The 24408-nt window shown below is 39.4% G+C and overlaps 2 protein-coding genes across 5 annotated transcripts in view; one reads left to right on the plus strand and one right to left on the minus strand.

Moving 5' to 3' along the window:
- dpp6a (dipeptidyl-peptidase 6a) overlaps positions 1 to 13836 on the plus strand; it is a 195526-nt gene extending 181690 nt beyond the window's left edge. For 3 of the 4 annotated variants that reach the window (XM_077508715.1, XM_077508717.1, XM_077508716.1), the window contains exons 21-25: positions 1316 to 1370; positions 1580 to 1679; positions 11998 to 12056; positions 12142 to 12353; positions 12551 to 13836. In XM_077508715.1, coding sequence (XP_077364841.1) covers positions 1316 to 1370; positions 1580 to 1679; positions 11998 to 12056; positions 12142 to 12353; positions 12551 to 12854 — 730 coding nt within the window. In that variant the 3' untranslated portion in view covers positions 12855 to 13836. The remainder of the gene's footprint in view (positions 1 to 1315; positions 1371 to 1579; positions 1680 to 11997; positions 12057 to 12141; positions 12354 to 12550) is intronic. The other variant, XM_077508718.1, reaches the window with a different exon arrangement.
- Positions 13837 to 15630: 1794 nt separating this feature from the next.
- On the minus strand, positions 15631 to 23751 carry ggh (gamma-glutamyl hydrolase (conjugase, folylpolygammaglutamyl hydrolase)). Its single transcript, XM_077509395.1, has 8 exons — positions 23634 to 23751; positions 23497 to 23547; positions 19745 to 19829; positions 19544 to 19682; positions 19349 to 19455; positions 18801 to 18891; positions 18112 to 18246; positions 15631 to 18027 (listed from the first exon to the last, which is right to left on the minus strand). Coding segments are annotated over exons 1-8 (729 nt in total). The 5' UTR covers positions 23636 to 23751; the 3' UTR covers positions 15631 to 17908.
- Positions 23752 to 24408: the final 657 nt, after the last annotated feature.

A 24408-nucleotide genomic window follows, 5' to 3' on the forward strand; every position in this document is an offset into this window, starting at 1 on the left:
CTTTTCCAGTAACCAAGTCCATAGGACCTGCCGCCGTTCGACTCCGTCTGCCACGATCCCTCAGAGTTCATCCTACATTCCACGTCAGCCAAGTCAAGCCTGTTCATGAAAGCACACTGGTGCCCTCCGAACCCGACCCACCCCCCCCGGAGATGATTGAAGGCGGCCCCGTTTACAAGGTTAGAAAACTTTTGGATGTTCGTAATCGGGGCCGCGGAAGACAATACCTGGTGGACTGGGAGGGATACGGCCCGGAGGAAAGGCAATGGGTCCCCTCCCGGTTCATCGTGGATCCCTCGTAAATTGATGAATTTTATGAGGATCACCCTGACATTCCTGGGCCGTCAAGAGCCGGCCGTTGAGGGGGGGGTACTGTCACGCCGCCACCAGGCGTGGCGGCTCATGCTTTTATTTTTGTGTCTCTGTTTCCCGTTTTACTCTGAAATCCTAACTCTCCTCTCACCCCAGGTCACTTGCCCTTCCTGCCGCTCACTCATTACCGGTCCCCGCCCATGATTATCACCACCTGCCACCAATCAACCCACACAATAAAAGCCACCTGCATTCTCCCCTCCGTTGCCGAAGTGTCACCGTCAGTGCATGGAAGCGTCCACAGTCCTTATGCCCTCGTTCATGTTGCCTAGCGTTGTTGCCTTGTTTTTGTGCCTTTTCCTCCCTTTTGGAGCGCCTTTAGTTACCCCTTTTGCCTTGTGCCCTTTTTCCTCCCTAGCGGAGCGCTTTCTGTTGTCCCCAGTACCTTTTGCCTGTTTTTTCCTCCCTAGTGGAGCGCTTTTTGTTCTCCACTTTTTCCCCTCCCTGTTCTCCTCTCAGTTTGAGAGGAGACCTTTGTTGGCCGGAAATAAACCTGCTGCCTTGGTGGCCTACCTTACGCCTGCGTCTGAGTCCTACTTGACCCCGCCTTGTCAACATCTCTCTCTCTCTCTATCTCTATCTCTATCTCTATCTCTATCTCTATCTCTATCTATATATATATATATTTTAGAATTATTATATTGTATTTATATTAATAAATTAATTAGTAGTAAAAGAAAGAAAACCTAGCCACCAGAGCGTGCTAAAACTGCACAAATGGAAATCGACCCGCCCTCTTTTTTTTATTTTTTATTTTTTTTTCACGGATGTGCTGCTTTTAATATCACGACATGACGACAACGATATATTGTGGTCGTTTGAACATTGCGTTATCAACAACACTGTCGGTACTGTTACCTCCCTAGCATGCGCAGCCACCGGCAAATGGGATGTGCATGGATGGACAATCAAGTGACTTATTGGTTCGTTGTGTTTGTGCCAGCATCATCCTGAAGGAGCCCTACATCGACAAGACCCGAGTGGGAGTCTTTGGAAAGGTAACCAAGCAAACATTTTCTCCACAGTCATTTTAAATGAAGCGGCAAGAATCCAACCGTTCTCATGCATTTTCCATTTTGTATTGTCGATATGAAGCTCACAATATGATAATTATCATGCTATTGTGTAGATTGCGAAAGACTGACTGAATTCATTTCATAATAATAATAACAATAATAATGGTATCAATGTTGCTATTGTGTTTTAGGAGTATGGTGGTTACGTAACCAGCTTGTTGCTGAGCGGCGACCAATCTCCTGCCAGATGTGGCGCCGTCCTCTCGCCCATCACCGCCTTTGAATTATACGGTGAGGCTCCCGTTTTCCAAACTCCACATTTTGATTTTCATATTTCCAGCCTGTCCACGCTATATCACATGAGATGGACTGCGGTCCAGGACGTACGCCGCTTTTCTCACCTGCAAAGAAGTTCTGCCTTCCATGAGTGAAAATGGGTTTTTAATTTTCATGCCCTGAGCTCCGCTCGGGCAATTGGAAGCCACTTGCAGAGTTTGCCCATTGGCAAGGCAGCCAATTGCTTGGTCCCCCTTAGCCAGCCCCAGGGGGCCAACAGATTTAAACAGGCGTTTTATTTTTGAGAAAAAAAACGACCATGTATAGTAAGGCGTTTTATTTTTGAGAAAAAAAAAAAAAAAAACGACCATGTATAGTAAGCCATTTTATTTTTGGGGAACAAAAAACGACCATGTATAGTCAGGCGTTTTATTTTTGTAAAAAAACGACCATTAAGAGTAAGGCGTTTTATATTTGTAAAAAAACGACCATGTATAGTAAGGCGTTTTATTTTTGAGAAAAAAAAACGACCATGTATAGTAAGGCGTTTTATTTTTGTAAAAAAAAACGCCCATGTAAAGTAAGCCATTTTATTTTTGGGGAACAAAAAACGACCATGTATAGTAAGGCGTTTTATTTTTGTGAAAAAACGACCATGTATAGTCAGGCGTTTTATTTTTGTAAAAAAACGACCATTAAGAGTAAGGCGTTTTATTTTTGTAAAAAGACGACCATGTATAGTAAGGCGTTTTATTTTTGAGAAAAAAAAACAAAAACGACCATGTATAGTAAGGCGTTTTATTTTTGAGAAAAAAACAAAAAAACGACCATGTATAGTAAGGCGTTTTATTTTTGAGAAAAAAAAACGACCATGTATAGTACGCCGTTTTATTTTTGGAGAAAAAAAAAAAGAAAGAAAAGACCATGTATAATAAGGCGTTTTATGTTTTTGGGGGGTGGGGGGGGGGGAACGACCATGTATAGTAAGGCGTTTTATATTTGTAAAAAAACGACCATGTATAGTAAGGCGTTTTATTTTTGAGAAAAAAAAACGTCCATGTTTTATAAGGCGTTTTATTTTTGAGAAAAAAAACGACCATGTATAGTAAGGCGTTTTATTTTTGTAAAAAAAAACGACCATGTAAAGTAAGCCATTTTATTTTCGGGGAACAAAAAACGACCATGTATAGTCAGGCGTTTTATTTTTGTAAAAAAACGACCATTAAGAGTAAGGCGTTTTATTTTTGTAAAAAGACGACCATGTATAGAAAGTAGGGGTGGGACAAAAAAACGATTTGACCGAACCATCGGTCGTCAAGGGGAGCTAAACGGCCGTATCGGTAGCAGACATGTCAACCGATACAAAATCCGCCGGGAATTCTTAGATACATTGCTTGTAAAGCTGTGGACCGGATATCGCGTTGCTGTGAATCGGTTGCGAGTGAGGCTTTATGGTTTTCATAACAATAGCAAGAGTTCTGCACCGTGCTCTACTTGTTTTGTTTACATTTCAGTAGCAGCACTATTCAAGCTACTTCCGTGTTTACAGAGAGCTAGCAAAGTAGCGCTCAGAGACGCTTCATTCCCCGGATGTTGTAAACATAATGCAAAGACGTTACGCACCTTTTTTGGGGGGGTGAGGGGGCCGCCTACCGTCAACGCCGTGCTCGCGACACGGCACGCGCGCTCGCGCACAACAAGTGGCAACATGCAAATGGAGACATTTAGCAGAAGCCGTACATCTCGGTATTTCCCATGGCTATCGAGTCCTCTCGGTGCACTTGTATGTCCCGGGCCGGCGTTGGTACTGCGCGCGAGCCAAAAAGAATAACTCCCGTGACGATCCAATGCATGGATTCAAACGAAACAGGTATGTCCCACAGCCAACACACCAGCTAAGCTAAAAGCACACTGCAAGTATCTCATTTCTCAGTTTGTGGCTCCCTGTCAATGTACACAACTAGCATGAGCAGCAGATAGGAGAACTGAGACGTGCCCGCGATTACGTCATCGAACTCAAAATGAACGACAGCCCAAAAAACAAAATATAAACAGTAGTAATTCTGTGGTCATCATCGTGTCTCAGATTAAAAAAAACAAAAAAGATATCATACATTAACCAAAAATGAATGTGATGGCAAAGAAAAACAAAAATTGTTAAAAACAAAAATTGTTGATAAAAAGGTTAGGGCACTTTTGGAAATATTTTTGGATATATTAAGTTGTTAAAATGTGTTTGATAGATTTATTGTTCCATCAGTTGGCTTCATATTTCTTTTGGCTGGACGGTAGGTTTATTTCATGTCTTAAATTTATGATTCTGAAATACTTCACAATGTGGACATATTCTGTTTAATTGTGTTGGTGTCTTTTTTAAAAGTTAAATATTTATATTTCAAATTGAATTATCAGCCTTTTGTTTTCCTTATCCTGATTTTGAATTACAAAAAAAAACCAAAAAACAATTATAACTGTCAATAACAACTAATAAATAATTAAACTGATACATTTTTCAGTCATATCGCCCAGCCCTTTGTTCCGGTCCATTTAAATAATTGATTCAATATATAAAAATATAGAAGACATTGTTGTTGTTCTTTTTTTTACACATTTGTAGATACTGTAAAAATTTGTGGTGTTTTAAGATTAATGTTAACAACCAACAAATGTCACTATAAGTTTTGAATATTGAAATGAATCGTATCGAATCGAAAATTGTATCGTTCCCAAACTTAATCGAACCGTATCGAACCGTTCTGTTCTGAAAGATAATCGTTTTTCAATCGAATCGCAACTTGTGTATCGAGATACATATCGAATCGGCCTCATGTCAGAGATTCCCACCCCTAATAGTAAGGTATTTTATTTTTGTAAAAAAAAAAGACCATGTATAGGAAGGCGTTTTATCTTTGGAGAAAAAAAAAAAACGACCATGTCGAGTAAGGCGTTTTATATTTGTAAAAAAATGACCATGTATAGTAAGGCGTTTTATTTTTGAGAAAAAAAAACGTCCATGTTTTGTAAGGCGTTTTATTTTTGAGAAAAAAAACGACCATGTATAGTAAGGCGTTTTATTTTTTGGAAAAAAACGACCATGTATAGTAAGGCGTTTTATTTTTTGGGAAAAAACGACCATGTATAGTAAGGCGTTTTATTTTTTGGGAAAAAAACGACCATGTATAGTAAGGCGTTTTATTTTTGAGAAAAAAAAACGACCATGTTTTGTAAGGCGTTTTATTTTTGGGGAAAAAATGACCATGTATACTAAGGCGTTTTATTTAAAAAAAAAAAAAAAAGAAAAAAAATGACCATTTATAGTAAGGCGTTTTATTTTTGAAGAAAAAAACGATCATGTATAGTAAGGCGTTTTATTTTTGAGGAAAAAAACGACGATGTTTTGTAAGACGTTTTATTTTTGAGGAAAAAAAAAAAACGACCATATATAGTAAGCCGTTTTATTTTTGGGGAAAAAAAACGACCATGTATCGTAAGGCGTTTTATTTTTGAGGAAAAAAAACGACCATGTATAGTAAGACGTTTTATTTTTGAGGAAAAAAAACGACCATGTATAGTAAGACGTTTTATTTTTGAGGAAAAAAAACGACCATGTATAGTAAGGCGTTTTATTTTTGGGAAAAAAAAAAGACCATGTATAGGAAGGCGTTTTATTTTTGAGGGGAAAAAAACGACCATGTATAGTAAGGTGTTTTATTTTTGAGAAAAAAATAACGACCATGTATAGTAAGGCATTTTATTTTTGAGGAAAAAAAAACGACCATGTATAGTAGGGGTGTGAATTGCCTAGTACCTGACGATTCGATTCGTATCACGATTCACAGGTCACGATTCGATTCGATACCGATTAATCCCGATACGAATTTATAAGTCGATTGTTGCGATTTTTTTCCATTCAAATTTAGAAAATACTAATCAGTAAGCTTGTAGAGTGTAAGATTTATATGAAAATGTATTATTTATTTATCTGAAATTTCAGTCTTATAGAGGTTGTAATCTGTTTCATGTTTGAACAGCATTAAAATAAAATATTAAGGCTTAATGTTCCGTTCATATAACATTCTTCCATGCTCAAGGTGTGAATCCTAACCCGAAGTCAGACGTTTTGTTGAATATTTTGCCATTAAAAATGGAAGTTTAAAAATCGATTCACACACACAAAAAAAAAGAAGAAAAAAAAAGGCAATGATGATAAGACGTTGAATCGGTAAGACTACCGAATGAACAATTCTGAGCTCTTAAAAAAAAAAACAAAAAAAAAAAAAAATTGATTTTTTTTTATTGAATCGATTCGAGAATCGCGCGATGTAGTACCGCGATATATCGCCGAATCGATTTTTTTTTAACACCCCTAATGTATAGTAAGGTGTTTTATTTTTGAGAAAAAAAAACGACCATGTTTTGTAAGGCATTTTATTTTTGAGAAAAAAAAACGACCATGTATAGTAAGGCGTTTTATTTTTGAGAAAAAAAAACGACCATGTTTTGTAAGGCGTTTTATTTTTGAGGAAAAAAAAAACAACCATGTTTTGTAAGGCGTTTTATTTTTGAGAAAAAAAACGACCATGTATAGTAAGGCGTTTTATTTTCTGGGGGGGAAAAAAACGACCATGTTTTGTAAGGCGTTTTATTTTTGAGAAAAAAAACGACCATGTATAGTAAGGCGTTTTATTTTTTGGGAAAAAAACGACCATGTATAGTAAGGCGTTTTATTTTTGAGAAAAAAAAACGACCATGTTTTGTAAGGCGTTTTATTTTTGGGGAAAAAATGACCATGTATACAAAGGCGTTTTATTTAAAAAAAAAAAAAAGAAAAAAAATGACCATTTATAGTAAGGCGTTTTATTTTTGAAGAAAAAAACGATCATGTATAGTAAGGCGTTTTATTTTTGAGGAAAAAAACGACGATGTTTTGTAAGACGTTTTATTTTTGAGGAAAAAAAAAAAAACGACCATGTATCGTAAGGCGTTTTATTTTTGAGGAAAAAAAACGACCATGTATAGTAAGGCGTTTTATTTTTGGGGGAAAAAAAAGAAAGAAAAGACCATGTATAATAAGGCGTTTTATGTTTGGGGGGGGGACGACCATGTATAGTAAGGCATTTTATTTTTGAGGAAAAAAAAACGACCATGTATAGTAAGGCGTTTTATTTTTGAGAAAAAAACGACCATGTATAGTAGGGGTGTGAATTGCCTAGTACCTGACGATTCGATTCGTATCACGATTCACAAGTCACGATTCGATTCGATACCGATTAATCCCGATACGAATTTATAAGTCGATTGTTGCGATTTTTTTCCATTCAAATTTAGAAAATACTAATCAGTAAGCTTGTAGAGTGTAAGATTTATATGAAAATGTATTATTTATTTATCTGAAATTTCAGTCTTATAGAGGTTGTAATCTGTTTCATGTTTGAACAGCATTAAAATAAAATATTAAGGCTTAATGTTCCGTTCATATAACATTCTTCCATGCTCAAGGTGTGAATCCTAACCCGAAGTCAGACGTTTTGTTGAATATTTTGCCATTAAAAATGGAAGTTTAAAAATCGATTCACACACACAAAAAAAAAGAAAAAAAAAAAAGGCAATGATGATAAGACGTTGAATCGGTAAGACTACCGAATGAACAATTCTGAGCTCTTAAAAAAAAAAAAAAAAAAAAAAAAAAATCGATTTTTTTTTATTGAATCGATTCGAGAATCGCGCGATGTAGTACCGCGATATATCGCCGAATCGATTTTTTTTAACACCCCTAATGTATAGTAAGGCGTTTTATTTTGGGGGAAAAAAACGACCATGTATAGTAAGGTGTTTTATTTTTGAGAAAAAAAAACGACCATGTTTTGTAAGGCATTTTATTTTTGAGAAAAAAAAACGACCATGTATAGTAAGGCGTTTTATTTTTTAGAAAAAAAAACGACCATGTTTTGTAAGGCGTTTTATTTTTGAGAAAAAAAAAAACGACCATGTTTTGTAAGGCGTTTTATTTTTGAGAAAAAAAAAGACCATGTATATAGTAAGGCGTTTTATTTTCTGGGGGGAAAAAAAACGACCATGTTTTGTAAGGCGTTTTATTTTTGAGAAAAAAAAAACGGCCATGTTTTGTAAGGCGTTTTATTTTTGAGAAAAAAAAAAGACCATGTATATAGTAAGGCGTTTTATTTTGGGGAAAAAAATGACCATGTATACGAAGGCGTTTTATTTAAAAAAAAGAAAAAAAATGAGCATGTATAGTAAGTCGTTTTATTTTTGAGAAAAAAAAACGGCCATGTTTTGTAAGGCGTTTTATTTTTGAGAAAAAAAACGACCATGTAAGGCGTTTTATTTTTTTGGGGAAAAAATGACCATGTATAGGAAGGCGGTTTATTTTTGGGAAAAAAAAAAACGACCATGTATAGGAAGGCGTTTTATTTTCTTTCTTTTTTCTTTTTTTTTTTTTTATCTCTTTTTTTAAAAGAGCTCAGAATTGTTCATTCGGTAGTCTTACCGATTCAACGTCTTGTCATCATTGCTCTTTTTTTTTTTTTTTTTTTTTTTTTTTTGTGTGTATGTGTGCGTACGTTTGCGTGCTTGCGTTTGCGTGCGTACGTGCGTTTGCGTGTGTGCGTTTGCGTGCGTTTGCGTGCGTGCGCGTGCGTGCGTGCAAATACGTATAAATTTATACTCATTCATTCACCTAAAACCTTATAAATATCCCATTACCCTTCGCCTTAACCAGGTACTTCAGAATCTTGCCAGAGTCGTGAGGTTTAAATGGTCAGGAGACCAGAGAAAAGGTCAGAAAAAAAAAGAAACAAAGAGAAAGGAAAGGTAAATCAAAGTGAAATCCAGCACCGACCAAACACTTCCTGCCTTCCCCATGATTACAAAATCAAAGTCTTACGCCAACCCCGGAAGCCTCTAAATTCCAGCAAATTTAGCGAGATCTCAAGAGACCAGAGGAAAAACTAAAGAGAGGAAGGAGGGAAGGATCGATAAGGCAGAGTGAGATCCATAGAAGCCAGTACATCCAATCCATCAAAGTGAAGTCCAGCACCAACAAGACCCCTCCTGCGTGGTTACAAAACCAGAGTCTTATGCCAACCCCAGAAACCTCATACTTCTAATAAATTAAGATCTCAAGTGACCAGAGGAAAAACTAAAGAGAGGAAGGAGGGAAGGATAGATAAAGCAAAGTGAGAACCACAGACACCAGCACCAACTGATTCAAGGGGCTGTGGGAGGGAGAGGGTACTTCTGTTGAGTTTCAGTAGATGCTGGTGCGACGGATCTGGCATGCATAAGGACCACCACCAAAGAAAGAAGCCGTCAACCGCGGTCCAGCAAAGCGAGCACTCCCCCCCCCCCCCCCCCCGGAATCCCCAGGCCGCGGCAGCACCAAGGCCACCCCCAAGCCACCCGAGCGGACACCGGTCGGCGAGCCGACCCAGACACCCGGAACAGCCCCGGCCCACACCCCCGAGCCCAAGGCCGCAGAATGAGGCCCAGCGGGCCCCCACAGCGCCCCACCGGTCCCCAGCCCCCATCCCCCCACGACCCCCCCGCACCCCACCCAAACCCGCCATCCACCACGACCCAGGCCCCACCACCCCCGACCCCCAAACCCCCGAACACACCCCGACCCCCAGCACCCAACCCCCCACCCACCCATACCTCCCCCCCCCCCCCCAAACAAGCCGCCCCCCCCCCCCCCCGACGGCCGCCACCCCCCCCGCGAACCCGGCCCCCCGCGAGAACCCCCCCCCCCCGGAAACCGGCACCGGGCAGCAGCGCGGAGAGGGAAGATGTGCCCACCCCACCTCCAGCCGCGCGAGATTTGCACAGCGGCGGGAGGGGGGAAGCAGAGGAGGAAGCACCAGGGGAGAAGGCGGAACACCAGAACACCGAGCCCGGTGGGGAGAGGCCCCGGTCGTCACGCCAGAGTACTAGTGACACCTAACCCTGTTACTGAGTCCGCCAGCTCGCCGACTGGCGAGCTCTACCCTTACACCGTGAATGTGGCCCCACCCAGTGTATATACAAGTGTGTGCGTGTGGTGCATTAAAATTGGGAGCAGGTGAGTCGGAGCAGAGGGAAAAAATTTCCCCTACTCCGACACACCCGTATCCCCCCCAAAAAAATGAATATGTATATGTGTGGTGCATTAAAAAAGGGAATGGAGGGACAAAGTGGTGGGGCAGGGGCACAAATGGGGGGGACCACAGCGCTGCCAGGCACTGCAGTCCATCCCCTCTGATGGCTCCCCGCCCCAACTCACCCCTCCCCTTGGACGTGAGGTGCATTAAAATTGGAGGGGAGTTGAAGGGTGAAGACGGTGTTTCCACCCTTCCCCACCCCACCAAGAAATGTGTTGTGTGCCCTATGTGTATATTTACAAAGTGTATAGTGCAAGCTAGTGAAGTGAGTAAGAGGAGCGACCAGCGGGGCCTCACCCAACCCGGCGGGTGTAGGTGGCACGCCCGCCCCCCAGCACCCCCAACCCCACCCGCCCCCCACCTCATCCACCCGGCACCACAATGGGCGGACAGCCAGCGCAGCAGGGCTACCGGACAGCCCACCGGCCACCGGAGCCCGCCCGGGGCGCCAGGAGTTATACCGGAGTGGGGCAGGCCCCAAACCCTCGCCCGGCCCCCGGAGCCCGACGCCCGGGCCGGGGAGGGAGCCCCAGGCCCAGGGAGAGGGAGGGGGAGGGGCCGCAGGGCAGACAGGGAAGGGGGGGGGGGGGGGGGGGGAAGCGGGGAGAAGACGACAAGAAGGCGAAAGGGCGGCTGCAGGGTAGGAGGCGGGGGGTGGGGAGGGCGACAAGGGAAAAGGGACCGGGAGGCAGAGGAGGATGGGCGGGAGGAGGCGAGGAGGGAGAGGCGACGGGGGGGAGGAAGGGGGAGGGGAGAGGGAACCACGGGGCACGAGGCGTTTTATTTTCTGGGGGGAAAAAAAACGACCATGTTTTATTTTTGAGAAAAAAAAAACGGCCATGTTTTGTAAGGCGTTTTATTTTTGAGAAAAAAAAAGACATGTATATAGTAAGGCGTTTTATTTTGGGGAAAAAAATGACCATGTATACGAAGGCGTTTTATTTAAAAAAAAGAAAAAAAATGAGCATGTATATAGTAAGTCGTTTTATTTTTGAGAAAAAAAAACGACCATGTATAGGAAGGCGTTTTATTTTTTTTGGGGAAAAAAAACGACCATGTTTTGTAAGGCGTTTTATTTTTGAGAAAAAAAACGACCATGTATATAGTAAGGCGTTTTATTTTTGGGAAAAAAATGACCATGTATACGAAGGTGTTTTATTTTGGGGGGCAAAAAAACGACCATGTTTTGTAAGGGGTTTTATTTTTGAGGAAAAAAATGATCATGTATAGTATGGCGTTTTATTTTGGGGGGGGGGGGAGACCATATACTTATATACATATATAATAAAAGAAAAAAAAGGAGACAAAATAAAGACTCATACTATTTTTTTTTTCTCTTTTAAACATTTGGTATTGTTTCTTCTAAAGTTAAGCAGGAATGCAATTGCGGACAATCCAAGATGGTCCTTCAGGCTCTCGTTTCTTCCTTCTGTTCTCCTTTCATGCTTGTCACGATTCGTCCATCTGACCAATCAGAAGGTCCAGTCATGCCGGGGTGTTCTGCCATCGAGTCCACTGATTGGCTGAATACTCCGAGCCTGGTTTCCTAACCCCTGTAAAATAGACTTGTCCAAACAGCTCACCACGAAAATACATCTTGCATACATAAACAGTGTCAACGACTAACTTTGATCAGCGATAGAATGTTTTTTGCAAGTGATCAATTGCCATGAATCGTCAGGCGTTTTTTTTTTTTTTTTTTTTTAAACAATAAAAAAATAAATAAATAAACCAAAAAAAACAAGTCCATGCATTTTTTCTAAAACAGCCATGAATAGTCAGTTTTTTTTTTTAAACAAAAAAAACATAATAAAATAACAAAAGACCATGTTTTCTTCTTTTTTTTCTCCTAACAGCCATGACTAGTCAGGCATTTTTTAAACAATAAAAAAAATAAACCCAAAAAAAAAAAAACACAAGCATGCTTTATTTCTAAAACAACCATGTTTAGTAAGGCGTTTTTTCTTTTATTAAGACCATGAAGGCATTTTGGGTTTTTTTTAAACAACGATGCAACCCTGCTTCAACCTAGTTCTTCACCGCACTTCTATGAAAGCTCACCGTCATTTGAAACAGTCGCATGAAAGCCGACTTTTTAATCCTTACTTGAAACCTTGACTTCTCACTCCGACAGCAAATACTAACGTGAATCCTTCATCATCTTCTTCTGGTTCCAGCTTCTGCATTTTCCGAACGCTACTTGGGGGTGCCCAAACCTGACCCTCGCGCTTACGCGGTACTCCATCCACATTCTGATGAGATTTTGATCGTTTTGCGCTGTCCTCCTTTTTCACGCGTTTCTCCCTCACCCCACTCCGCAGATGGCCAACCTGGCGCACCGCGCGTCTCAGTTCCTGGACAAGAAATTCCTCATCATCCATCCTACGGCAGATGGTAAGAATATGGCGCCGAGGACAGCTCAATTTGCAATATTTTCTGTTTCTTGTATTTTCTCGCAGAAAAAGTTCACTTCCAGCATTCGGCCAAACTTATTGCCCAACTCATCCATGAAAAGGCCAACTACACCTTACAGGTGATTATGACAACACTTTTCTTCTTCAGCACATGGAGTTATAGATTTGTGTTTGTCTGCCACAAGGTGGCATTAGCATTTCATGTTAGTCACAGGAAGCGTACATTTTTGTTTTTCTTTTCAAATGAAGATCAACTTGAGCTGCCGCTTTGTTTCATCATAAAAAAAAAAATCACGTTACCAATCTGTGTGATCAGATCTACCCGGACGAGGGCCACTTCATCCGCAACGAGGCCACCCGGCAGCACCTCAGCCAATCACTGGTCAACTTCTTCGAGGAGTGCTTCCGGCTACCCGAGCGACTTCCGGATGACGATCTGGACGAGGACATGGAAGACGAGGGTTAAGCCTGACCTCGGTTGGACCCGCCCCCTAACCTCGTCGCTGCACGCCCCCTCCCCCCCCCCCCCCAAAAAAACACCCTCCATGCCCACCCTGGACCAAGCACAACAACATCGCCTCGGTTTTATGCAACTATCTGGTCGGCATGCTGGACTTTGAGACCGCCTGCGGAAGCAGCCGAGGATCGCTTCCATCTGCCCTCGTCATTTTTGTCTCCGGACCCAGAAAACTCTCCCCGAGAGCTAGCTAACTGAAATGTTCCCGATGGACGAGCTCCCCACGTGGACTTGATGCTCTGGAAGGGGACAAAAAAAGTCAAATGTATCATCATGAACATGAGACAGACGTCCGCTCGGTCGCAGTGACAAAACTGCCTTTGGACTTGTGGGACTTGTGATGATTTTATAAAGTTGTGATGAACTTTTCAAGTTGGACTACGACTTTTTTTTTTTTTTTTTGGTCTAATGTTCTCAATGTATGTAAAATAGCGCACACACAAACATCCAATTTTATTGCTGTATTCAAGGATGCTCGGAAGTCGTACTTTCCCAAGTTGAAACCAGGAAATGTGCACGGGAACGCCCCCTTGAAATCGGGAAATTCCATTTGTGAAGTTGAGGGAAAAAAAAAAAAAAAAGAAGCCAGACTTCGCTGACGGACCACAACGTGATGTCACTCTACCTTTGGAAACACAGACCGTGAATGGGAAAACACAATATACTCGAGTATATACACTTCACTTATTTATCCCATTATAGCAATAAAAAGTGAATATTTTGCCTTTATTAAATTTTATATTTTCATTATTTTTCACGTACAATTTGTACCTTTAAAAACGCATTTGGCAACTTGCTGTCGACTGAAAAATGACATCACAAGGGCTCAGGTAACCAATCACAGCTCACCTGTTTTCTAGCTTCAGTCATGTGACATTAACAAGCTGAGCTGTGATTGGTCCCTTGTGATGTCATTTTCAGGCAACAGCAAGTTGCAAAAAGTGTTTTTAAAAAGGTACTAATTGGACATGAAAAACAATGAAAATATCAAATTCATTATAGGCAAAATATTCATGTTTGACTGCCAAAAATGGCTCAATAAGTAAAGTATCGCTTTAAAAGGAACAGTTCGGCTTTTTTGACATGAATCTATTTCATCCTCACCTCCAGTGTGTGCGATCATCACTGACTTATTACCCCTGACAGCGTTCTGTGACACGAGTTCTGGTCCGGTGTTGGTCGAGAGGAAAGTAGGCCAGCAAGTTGACTTGGGTCACGGAAATAAAGCGTTTTTCTTCTAAAAACAATTAGTGTTCAAAAGAGTGATACATTTGCATCACTAAACTCCTTTTCTGAAAAAAGTCAGACGCCATTACCGCCAGGCACTATTTTTCTGTTCGTTCGTATCACTGCGCGGTGCCCCGCATACAGCTGATAGACGTGCACTAATCTACAAGTTGTTTGTCTTTTTGAAGGCTGTCTGCAATGCATTGATCATCTGGCTACAGGGCGACGCGCAGTGACACGAACGAAGAGGAAAGTAGTGGCTGGCGGTAATGGCGTCTGACTTTTTTCAGAAAGGAGTTTAGTGATGCAAAATGTATCACTCTTTTGAACACTTAATTGTTTTTAGAAGAAAAACGCTTTAATTCCGTGACCCAAGTCAACTTGCTGGCCTACTGTCCTCTCGACCAACACCGGACCAGAACTCGTGTCACAGAACACTGTCAGAGGTAAGTCAGTGATGATCGCACATGCTGGAGGTGAGGATGAAATAGAGATTCATGTCAAAAAATCCGAACTGTTCCTTTAAGAAACCAAATAAAAAAACAATTTACCGCTATCCACCATTTTGGTTGTTTACGTTCACCTCCAACTTCAGGTCGGAACTGGGAAAAACCAACTCGGATATATCCCACCATCCTCGAATGCAGCATTGCACACAAAATTTTCATGTTTTCCCCCCTGTTGTCGTTTCAACTAAAAAAAAAAAAAAAAAATTGGGAAAGAGGACAAAATATTGTTTTTAATCAAATTTCCTTGTCACCTTACTGCCTTATTTTTGTCAAAAACATCCCAAGTACAGCGTCCACTAAAATAGTCAAGCTAGCTTTAGCATAGAGAAGCTAAGCTTGTTAGCGGGACTTTTTAAAGGAAATAAAAGTGTCTCTTTTCAAGATAACGAGGACGTGTACGAGAAATGTTAGAACGTTTGACAAGTGTGAAGACAGTGAAAGTTAACTACAAATTGAATTAATCACAAATTCTTCCATTTCACTCATCTTGACATGAAGCTAACGCGCTAAAAGGTAACGTAGGTAACATTGAGGTAACATTTGTTTGTTTTTTGAGAGCTAACAACTTTTTTTTTTTTTTTTTTTTAATATTCTGTAAACGAACTCGCCGTTATCGGCTGTGACACATTAGCACAAGGCTAACTTGTAAGGAGTCCGCATGGTTTATCGCTTTCAAAAGGCCAAAACAAATAAAGCAATGCTTATAAAAGTATTAATATCTCCTCAGATCAAAAAGGTGAAGGCAAAAGAGTCATTACTGCCATTAGTGTTGAATCTGTGGGTTCAATTACAAAGTTAAACATTTCATCATCATCATCATTTTTGTTTCATTGTATATGAATATTGCCACACTGTTGACATCTTGAATGTTCTTTCATGGGAAAACATCAATTCGATTTCCATGTTGTCAGATTAGCATTAGCATCTCTGCCAGGTAAAAATGTTCCTGAATCAAAGACCATATTTTATGAAGAATTATTACAAATCATTTTGTCGGTTGCAATATGAATTGAGAAGTGATAAATGCCACTGGAGACAATTTACTTTTTTTTCCCCTTTTCTTTTTTTTTTTAAACATTGTCTGCGGCAAAGAAAGACACAAAATGGTGTCATCACGTAAATGTTCAAATAAAGACGTCAATGTTTGTGATTCATTGCTGTATTTATTTGATCAAACATTCATATTCAGAGATGAGAAATGACTTCCTGGTAGTATATATATTAAACCCTGAGAGTGCGTGTGTCATTTCACGAGCAGCTGACTACAAATAAAATGAAAACTTGTATTTGACGTTTGCGTGTCTGTGTTGCACACAAACCATACATACACTACTTTATCAATGAAAAATATGCATTTCATCAATATGATGTCTCAGTCGCGTCATATTGACATTAGCTCCAATATGACATGAAGCGAAATACAACACAAACAAAAATGTCTTTCAATTAATACTTCAAAGGATTTGCTTCATAGTAGCTTAAACTGTGCGGCATTAAATATTAGTGTAAACATGTTTCCTTAAAAGTTACTCTAAGTAGTAAACAGCAGCAGCGAGATAGATGGACTACACGACATTCTACAGTTCCGAGTCAATTCACATTCAGATTTATCTTTCATAATTCACTGAGGAAGAAAAAATATATATATTTTTTGTTGTTCACGCTGAAGCTTACTAGGTCAATATTAAAGTACAAAGTACAGCTTTGGCGCCATCTGATGGCGGATGTTGAAATGATGAAGAGACTTGACTACTTGAGCAATTTTCAGCAGTAAAAAGCTCATTTTGTCCAGAATTAAATTTGATAACTTCATTATTTTTTCCTAACTTAATACTTTCAAAACATTTTTTCTACTTGCTCTCGATTGAATATGAATTCAATTTAATTATATTAAAAAATATTTTTCCCACTTGCTGTCGTAAGGTAGAATTTGTTCATGAAAAATAATGTCATATCAATTATAGACAAAACATTTTGAAAGTGGCTCAAGTCTCCCTTTAAAGGATACTTGACTGTTTGAGACATTTTCAGCAGTAAAAAATATTTTGTGTACGATATGGTAACTCATGATTTTTCATGTACAACTAATGCCTTTCAAAAGTCATTTTTCTACATGCTGTCAACCGATGACGACATCACCTGTGCTGAGGATACGGATGTAACGATAAGCGCGATATTGTGATATTAAAACTGCCACAATATCGCCGTCGTCATGTTCACAAGATATAAATGCCATTAAAGCGATACTTCACTTATTCAGCCCATTATAGCAATAAAAAGTTAATATTTTGTCTATAATTAATTTGATACTTTCATTATTTTTCGCGTACAATTAGTACCTTTTAAAAACACATTCTGCAACTTGCTGTCAACTGAAAATGACAACACAAGGGCTCGGGTAACCAATCAAAGCTCAGCTTGTGAAAGTCACATGACCAAACCTAGAAAACAGGTGAGCTGAGATTGGTGACCTGAGCCCTTGTGATATCATTTTCAGCCGACAGCAAGTGGGAATTTTTTTTTTTTTTTTTTTTTTTAAAGGTATTATTTGCTTATGTAAAATAATGAAAACATCACATTTATTGTAGGCAAAATATTAATGTTTGACTGCCAAAAAATGGCTAAACAAGTAAAGTATCCCTTTCAACGTAACACCTGTTTAAAAAAACAAAAACGGGTTAATTTCCATTTGTGCAGTTCTAGCACCCTCTGGTGGCTAGCTTTTTTTAATAGTGCAATTTAATATTCATTAGGGATGTTTTGGCCCTTCGATGTTGAAAATATGCATGTGAAGCAAGTCAATATGTCAATAATCAATATAATGAGTGAAATAAGTCAATATGCAAGTCTCAATGTGTGCATGCATTAACATAATATTATTATTAATAATAACCACAACAACATTGCTGTTACGTACAAAAGCATAATGTTTTTTTTTTTGTTTTTTTTTTAAATATGAGCTCATTTTTTTACAATATTTTATAAATATACCTTTTTAAATATCGCCAACCTCCACACAATATCTTGATAATTATCGTATTGTGAGCTTCATATCGTGGTAATATCGTATGGTGACGTTTGGATATCATTACATCCCAAGCTGAGGAAGTAGATAACGACCAATCACGGCTCAATTTACTGACCAAACCCAGAAAACAGGTGAGCCATGATTGGCCGTTACTCACTTCCTCAGCAAAGGTGATGTCATCGTCAGTCGACAGCAACAGGAAACTTTTTTTTTTTTTTAATCTATTAATTGGTACATTAAAATAAGTCATCAAATTAATTCTGGACAAAATATGAACTTGTTCAATTAGTTAAGTATCCCTTGAAGTGATATTCACGTCGGAACAAATAAAATGTGGTTTGCCGTGAGGTCGTATCCAAACGTGAAGTGTCAAGTGAACATTTGGCGCACACGTCAGAAATAATATATTTGCTCAAAGCTGCTGTTTGCGCTGCTTTTAACAGGACAGAAGTTGTAAATGAGCGCTTGCGTCTCCTCGTCTTCCGTGGCGAATCTGTGGAAATTCTTCCTGGCTGCGGCGACAAACAAAACAAGCGCAACTTTGAGCAAATACCGGCTTGTGTGTCGACGTGCGCCAACGAGCCCGATGGCGTTACCTTCGCTCACGAAGAACTCGGCCATGAAGAAGGTGACGCGAACTCCCGAGGGCGTGTGCGCCACGTACGGCTTCCGCCACTCAAAGGCGTTTTTCTCCGGGTGCCACTGCGTGCCGTAAATGGGGTAATCCAATGCTACAAAAGGGGCACACAAGAGCATTCGTTAGGTCACGTCACGTCAGTCGCAAAAAGTAAGGAAGAGTAGAAAGTAGGGCTGAACGATTAATTGCATTTGCGGTTAAACACGCAATTGAAATCAAATCGGAGATGTTATGTCATAAAAGCAGGTATAATTTTACTTTGTCTATACTTTAGCATGTGTGAGTTTACTGACTGAAGATTGCTAAGTTTAATTTAGTTTTTTTTGGAATACTGAATTTATTTATAAATACAGTGCTTACATGTCATGTTTCATGCAACATTAAAAGTTGGGTATGTTGATTGGTAAGTTGTAACCAATAGAAAAAACATTTAAAGGCTTCATTTGCCTTTATCTTAACATCCTGTAATATATGATAGATCTGATATTGTTCAGTATAATTAACTTTTTGTTGGGTTAAAAAAAAAAAAATTCATTTAAAAGGACCTTGGGGGAGAAATCACGATATCGCAATTGGGGGGGATCGCAATTTGATTATTTTCCATAATCGTTCAGCCCAAGTACAAAGTACATTTCAAGTCATTCAAACCTTCAACTGTGGACAGGAACTCGGTTTTCCCGTCTGTGTTGGTGGACAGAACTTTATAGAATGAGGTCAGGGTGTTGCTGCTGTTGAATGCCTACAAAAAATAAAAAAAATAAAAAAATCAGTTCATAAAAACTTGATAAAACATTGCAATTCAAGGCCAGCACTATCAAAATGTCATTACTTTTTTCTCTCAAAAACTCTTGTAAGACTGAGATTTTTTCTACTTAAAAAAAAAAAAAAAAAAAAAAAACATAAAAACATCGCAATTCAAGTTTCAGCGCGATGAAAATTTCATTACTTTTTTCTCCCAAAACTTTCTTTGTAAGACTTTAAAAAATAATAATAATAATAATAATAATCAGTTCATAAAAACTTGATAAAACATTGCAATTCAAGCTCCGAACTATGAAAATGTATAGTCAGGTGTGTTTTTTTGTTTTGTTTTTTTTTTTAAACGACCATGTATACCCCCCCACCAAAAAAATAAGGAAAGAAAGATCCTACTTGTTTCTTGTGCGTCTGAGTCCCCCCCCCCTATTTTGTTGTACCTCCATTGGCAAACTCCATTTGTGCGAGTTCTCTGTGAGAGGTTCCAAGGCCAACGCGTCCATCAGTTCAGCGGGGAATCCTCGGAACATTCTGCTCCCTTTAGCTTCTGCGAGTGGGGGAAAAATAAGACAAAAGAAATAACGATGCCTGCAACGTTTAGTTGGGCAGACAAACGCGCTTGCTTGCGAGCGCACCTTGGGTGAAGTTGAGTGGCAACGACACCCCTCTGGTGTTTGTGCGCGCGAGCAGCGAGACGCCGTTGGTCAACAGGAGGAGCTGCTCCAGGCCCAGGCACGTCCCCCAGATGGGGAAGTAGTCGCCTCTCCGGTTGGCCTGCACACGCACGTTTTGACGCCTCATGCTCAAATGCTGTCGTCGTGAGATGGCGTTCCTACCTCCAGCGTCATCTCGTAGAAGATCTTGGCGCTCCTTTGGTAGCCCGATGAGAAGATGCTGGCCCCGCCTCCGGGGAAAAGCACGCTGGCGGAGAAACAATTACAATTAGTATCAAAAAAATGAAAAATAAATGTGTAGCCCTAGCATTGGCTAGCAATACTGTAAGCTAGTAAGGTAAGCAATAAAAACTTGATACTGAATGGGCTAAATTATAACAAACGAAGTGTTTGAATCAAGGAGGGCGTGGCAAGACATTTCTTTCTTACATACACTGACATACAAACAACACTAATGGACAACAAACAACTAGTAATAGACCGATATGGCTTCTCTGGCACAAATACCGATTATTAGTAGCCAAGGAGGCTGATAACTAATATTTCAAACCGAATATTAGCTGAATATTAGCATCAAAATTAAATGTCAAAAGTTAAACATGCTTAATGGCATTTCAACAAAGTTAATCTTTTTTTTTTTTTAACACTTAAGGTTATTATTTATAGGTTATTAAAGCTTTGTTTAAAAATTATAACAAATGTTGCAGGTAACTGTCAAGGTCATCACAATGTGTTCAGCTAAATTAAACACTACGCAAGTAAATAGTTCCCTAAAGTTTTCTACTGGAAATAAACTTTTACAAAATGTCAACATATTTAGTAATTTATTTATTTTATTAATTTAAAAAATAAAACATGTAGGGAGTTCCCAGGGCCAGTGTCACCTTTTATAAAGTGGAAATTGAAATAGATCCATAAATGAAACGTTTCCTGTACTGTATCTCACTGAGCGACAAATGCATGTGAATGTAGACTCATTTTGGATTTTGGTTTTGGTCAGGGTTTGGAAAAGCTTTCAAAAGATCTTTGCAGACAGTCAAAAATTGTCAGAACTAGTGATAGACCGATATGTTTTTTTCAAGACTGATACAGATATTATTAGTAGTCAAGGAGACCAATAACCGATATTGCAAGCAGATATTCTTTTTCAGTAAAAGAAAAAATATTACCACATTTTTAAAAATGTATGTTTTTTTCCCCTTTAAATCTTAAACATACAAAGAATTGACACTTTTTTTTAAAATTCAAACAAAAATTGGCAGGAGCTTCCAGTCATCACCATGTGTTACACAAAGTTAAAAACTAAGCAAGTAAATAGTTTTCTACTGGAGATACTTTACCAAAAATTCAATATATTTCTTAATTTTATTATTATGGTTGTTATTTAAAAAAAAAAAAATACAGAAAGTGTAGGAGAGTTCCCAGTATGTCAGCAAAACATCTGTGAACATCTTACAGATTTCACTACATTTGCAAGCATTCAGTGACATACCAGCGTTATCGACCTTCAGGTTGGTAAAAAAAAAAAGGCAGATGCCGATATTTGTCAAAATTCTAAATATTGGCACTAATAATCGGCTCGGACCATAATCGGTCTATCCCTATAAACAACGAAGCCAAAACGGATGAATGGCCATTGAATCGTAGAAGACGCTTATCCATATTTCAATTCTGTTCAATCTTCTTTGTACATCGAATGAAATGATCAAGCAAGAAGTTGCACTGCAGGTCCAACAGTCTCATCAAACACATGCACATCCGGCAGTACTGCAAAGTCCAACAACACTTGATAGGTATCAGCGAAAGGCTGGCCTGTACAACAGGGCCAAAGCTCCAATGAGACAAATGCCAAACATATTTACAGCAAAAGCATTAGCTCAAGTATTGAGTTCTGTAATACAAATACTCAATTCATATACATAGATAGAGCAATTTCTGTACCCCATGTATGTAAACATCTATCAAATGAACAATGACATAATAAATAAATAGCATGTCGCCGTACTCACACTCAATCAATAAGCATAAAAGCAAAAAAATACATCTTTACAGGCAGAAACGGGCATAAAGTGTAAACTATCACACTCCATAAAAAATAAATGGAGAAGACCAAACAAATTGGAATGATCTGGACTCACCGATTTCGCTCTCTACCTCCTCCAAACTGAGATAGCGCAACATTTTGGGCACAATAAGAAGCTCCTAACAAGGTAACATTCAGCTACGATTCAACACCATATAAGGCCAAGACGTACAATCACGAAAACTGAAGAGAACACACCTGCAGATGATTCTCTGACAAGTTCCCAACTCACTTCCTGATTCCATTTCCCGACTTTTTAATATGTGCCCCTCACTGGGTCACATGACCATGTGACAGAGAGGAATTTAAAGGAGCAGGCACATGATTTGGCACAGGCTACAATTGCTTGAACTACAGTATAAGGAAGCATACGAGTGACCCATAGACATGTAATATGACACCGGAAAAACTGTATTCGATGAAAATAAAAAAAAATTTTAAAAAAATTAGGAACATAAAATATAATGTTATAATTACAAAAAATACTTTAAGTTGTTAAGATGACTTCTTCATTCCTATTGCAATTTTTGTTTATGTTAATACTTATTTTAGAGGGAAAAAAACATTTAAGACTTAAAATTTTGAGAGAGTGCATGTGCGACTAATACACTGAAAAATATTGTTCTTGAATATTTGCATTTATTTAGCTTCTGTGATCATTTTTACACATAAAAAAAGGAGCATTCGAGCTCAATAGCTTCCTGGTCATAAAGTGGACACAAAATCAGTGCACGTAATGTAGGTTTAATGTAACATCCATCCTGGAATGATCGTGCGAATTTAACCGTAACTTCTGCAATTATGGAAGCCCATTCCCGCCAGTAAAAATAAAATAAAATAAATAAATAGAATAAAGAAAAAAAACAACAACATTTTTTTTGCTCCCGCCCAGCCAGTAAAAAAAAAAAAAAAAAAAAAAAAATCCCACCGTCAGAAACCACCAGTGTTTTTTTAGACCGCCAGTGAGAATTTTTTTTTTTTTTACACTGCCAGTGGATTTTTTTTATTTTTTATTACACGTTCGAACGAAAATCCGCCAGTAGGGGGGGGGGGGGGGGGGGGGGGGGCTTGGGTCAGACTTCCATGCGGCATGTTGTGCCCTCCAGTGGTGAGCAAAGTTTAAAACAATTATGAAGACCACGTCACACTCAACGAGCATCTAAAAGTCGACTTTGTTAAATTATTGTACAATTGTACTTGGCAACATGTATTATAATGATGTGATTTGTGGTGTTATAGACCTATATGCGATAATAGCCCATCACGTTGAAGCACGGTTGCACAAACTGGACGGGTGACCAACGGTTTCTTCAGATTGCCAATACGCTCATTTTGGGTGATGCGCCAGCATCGACAGCACGTAAAAATGGCTTGAAATTTGAATCCGCGTGTGGTTGAATCCGATGGAGGGCTTGCGCTTGCCGCATGGTATGGAATTCTCGTTTTAATACGACTTAGATTGTCGTTGAGTGTGACGTGGTATTCATAACTGTTTCAAACTTTGCTCACCACTGGAGGGCACAACATGCCGCATGGAAGTCTGATAGATTTCCCCCCCCACTGGAGGATTCTCGTTTGAACGTGTAAAAAAAAATAAAAACTAAAAAAATAAAAATAATAAATAAAATAAAAAAATAAAATCCACTGGCGGTTTCTGACGGCGATTTTTTTTTTTTTTTTTTTTTTTTTTTTTTTTTTTTTTTTACTGGCGGGAATGGGCTTCCATAATTGTTGCACACTAAAATGGTTTTTTTGGGCTTGATTCCGAATGTATCGCCATTCGCCAATATCCAACTTGAAAGTAACTTCACCTCGGTCCAAGAGTACGTACCCATTAATGGAGTTGAAGAGTCTCCTGTACTCTTCATCGGTTTGATTGATCCTGCAACGAGAGAAAGTTCAACGCACAAGGTTAAATCACCACTATGATGAAGCTGATAATTGTTTTTGTTTTAATGGCGTTCTGACATGATGGGCACCACTCTGGCTCCTGCCGCCTCCAAGAACTTGACATAAGAAGCAGCGATGTAGGCATTGTGATTTTCGGTGGGTGTGTACAGATCTTGCGCACAATCCCTTCAACACGACAACAAAAAATACATCAATCCATTTCGAATGCGACAAGTTGTCAAAGTTGTCAAAAGCAAATGAAGCGACCGATCGACCGACCTATGATGGGCTCGTCGTTGCTGCTAGCTTGCGTGGCGGAGTCAAGCGGCGGCAAGCGGAACAAAAGCAGCAGAGAAACGCAACACATGAGCGCAAACATGTTTCGGAAAGAGAAACACGACGACAAAGACGACTCGAGCGCGCGGCGGCCTCTCTTCGCCAACTGCTCGTCGATAAAAGTCATGGGGGGGAAAAAAACAACTCCAGGACGACGAAAATCGATTACAGGGAGTTTGCTCACCTTTGGACTTTAAACCCCAGCAGTCACCTAGCATGCTCCGGCGTCCGGCGTTAGCCCGGAAGTACGTCAGCACACAACTTCCGGAAAAAAAATCCGTTAGTTGGGGGTGATTTTTTTTAAGTCCAAATTCCAAAAGGTACACTGGCTAAAAAATAAAAAAAAAAATAAAAAAATTAAATAAAGTTCGCCTTCCATTTACCCGCGATTGGAAAGCCATTTACTTTTGCGTCTTTTGTTCCAAGTGTTAAAATTATCAGTGTCTTACATTATACATGAAAGTCATGAGTTTTTTTTTTTTATTGCCAAAGTTGTCACAAACAAATCTTTTTAGAA

Source organism: Festucalex cinctus, chromosome 20 (genome assembly GCF_051991245.1).
Source record: "Festucalex cinctus isolate MCC-2025b chromosome 20, RoL_Fcin_1.0, whole genome shotgun sequence".
Lineage (NCBI taxonomy): Eukaryota > Metazoa > Chordata > Actinopteri > Syngnathiformes > Syngnathidae > Festucalex > Festucalex cinctus.

Bases quoted from the DNA above. Each gene is read 5' to 3' on its own strand.
- ggh (XM_077509395.1), bottom strand. The intron at 19,830-23,496 runs GTACGTACTCTT...TTTCTCCGCCAG, and splicing joins CTCTTCAACTCCATTAATGG to CGTGCTTTTCCCCGGAGGCG. The intron at 18,892-19,348 runs GTACAACAAAAT...TATTTTTTGTAG, and splicing joins AATGGAGTTTGCCAATGGAG to GCATTCAACAGCAGCAACAC.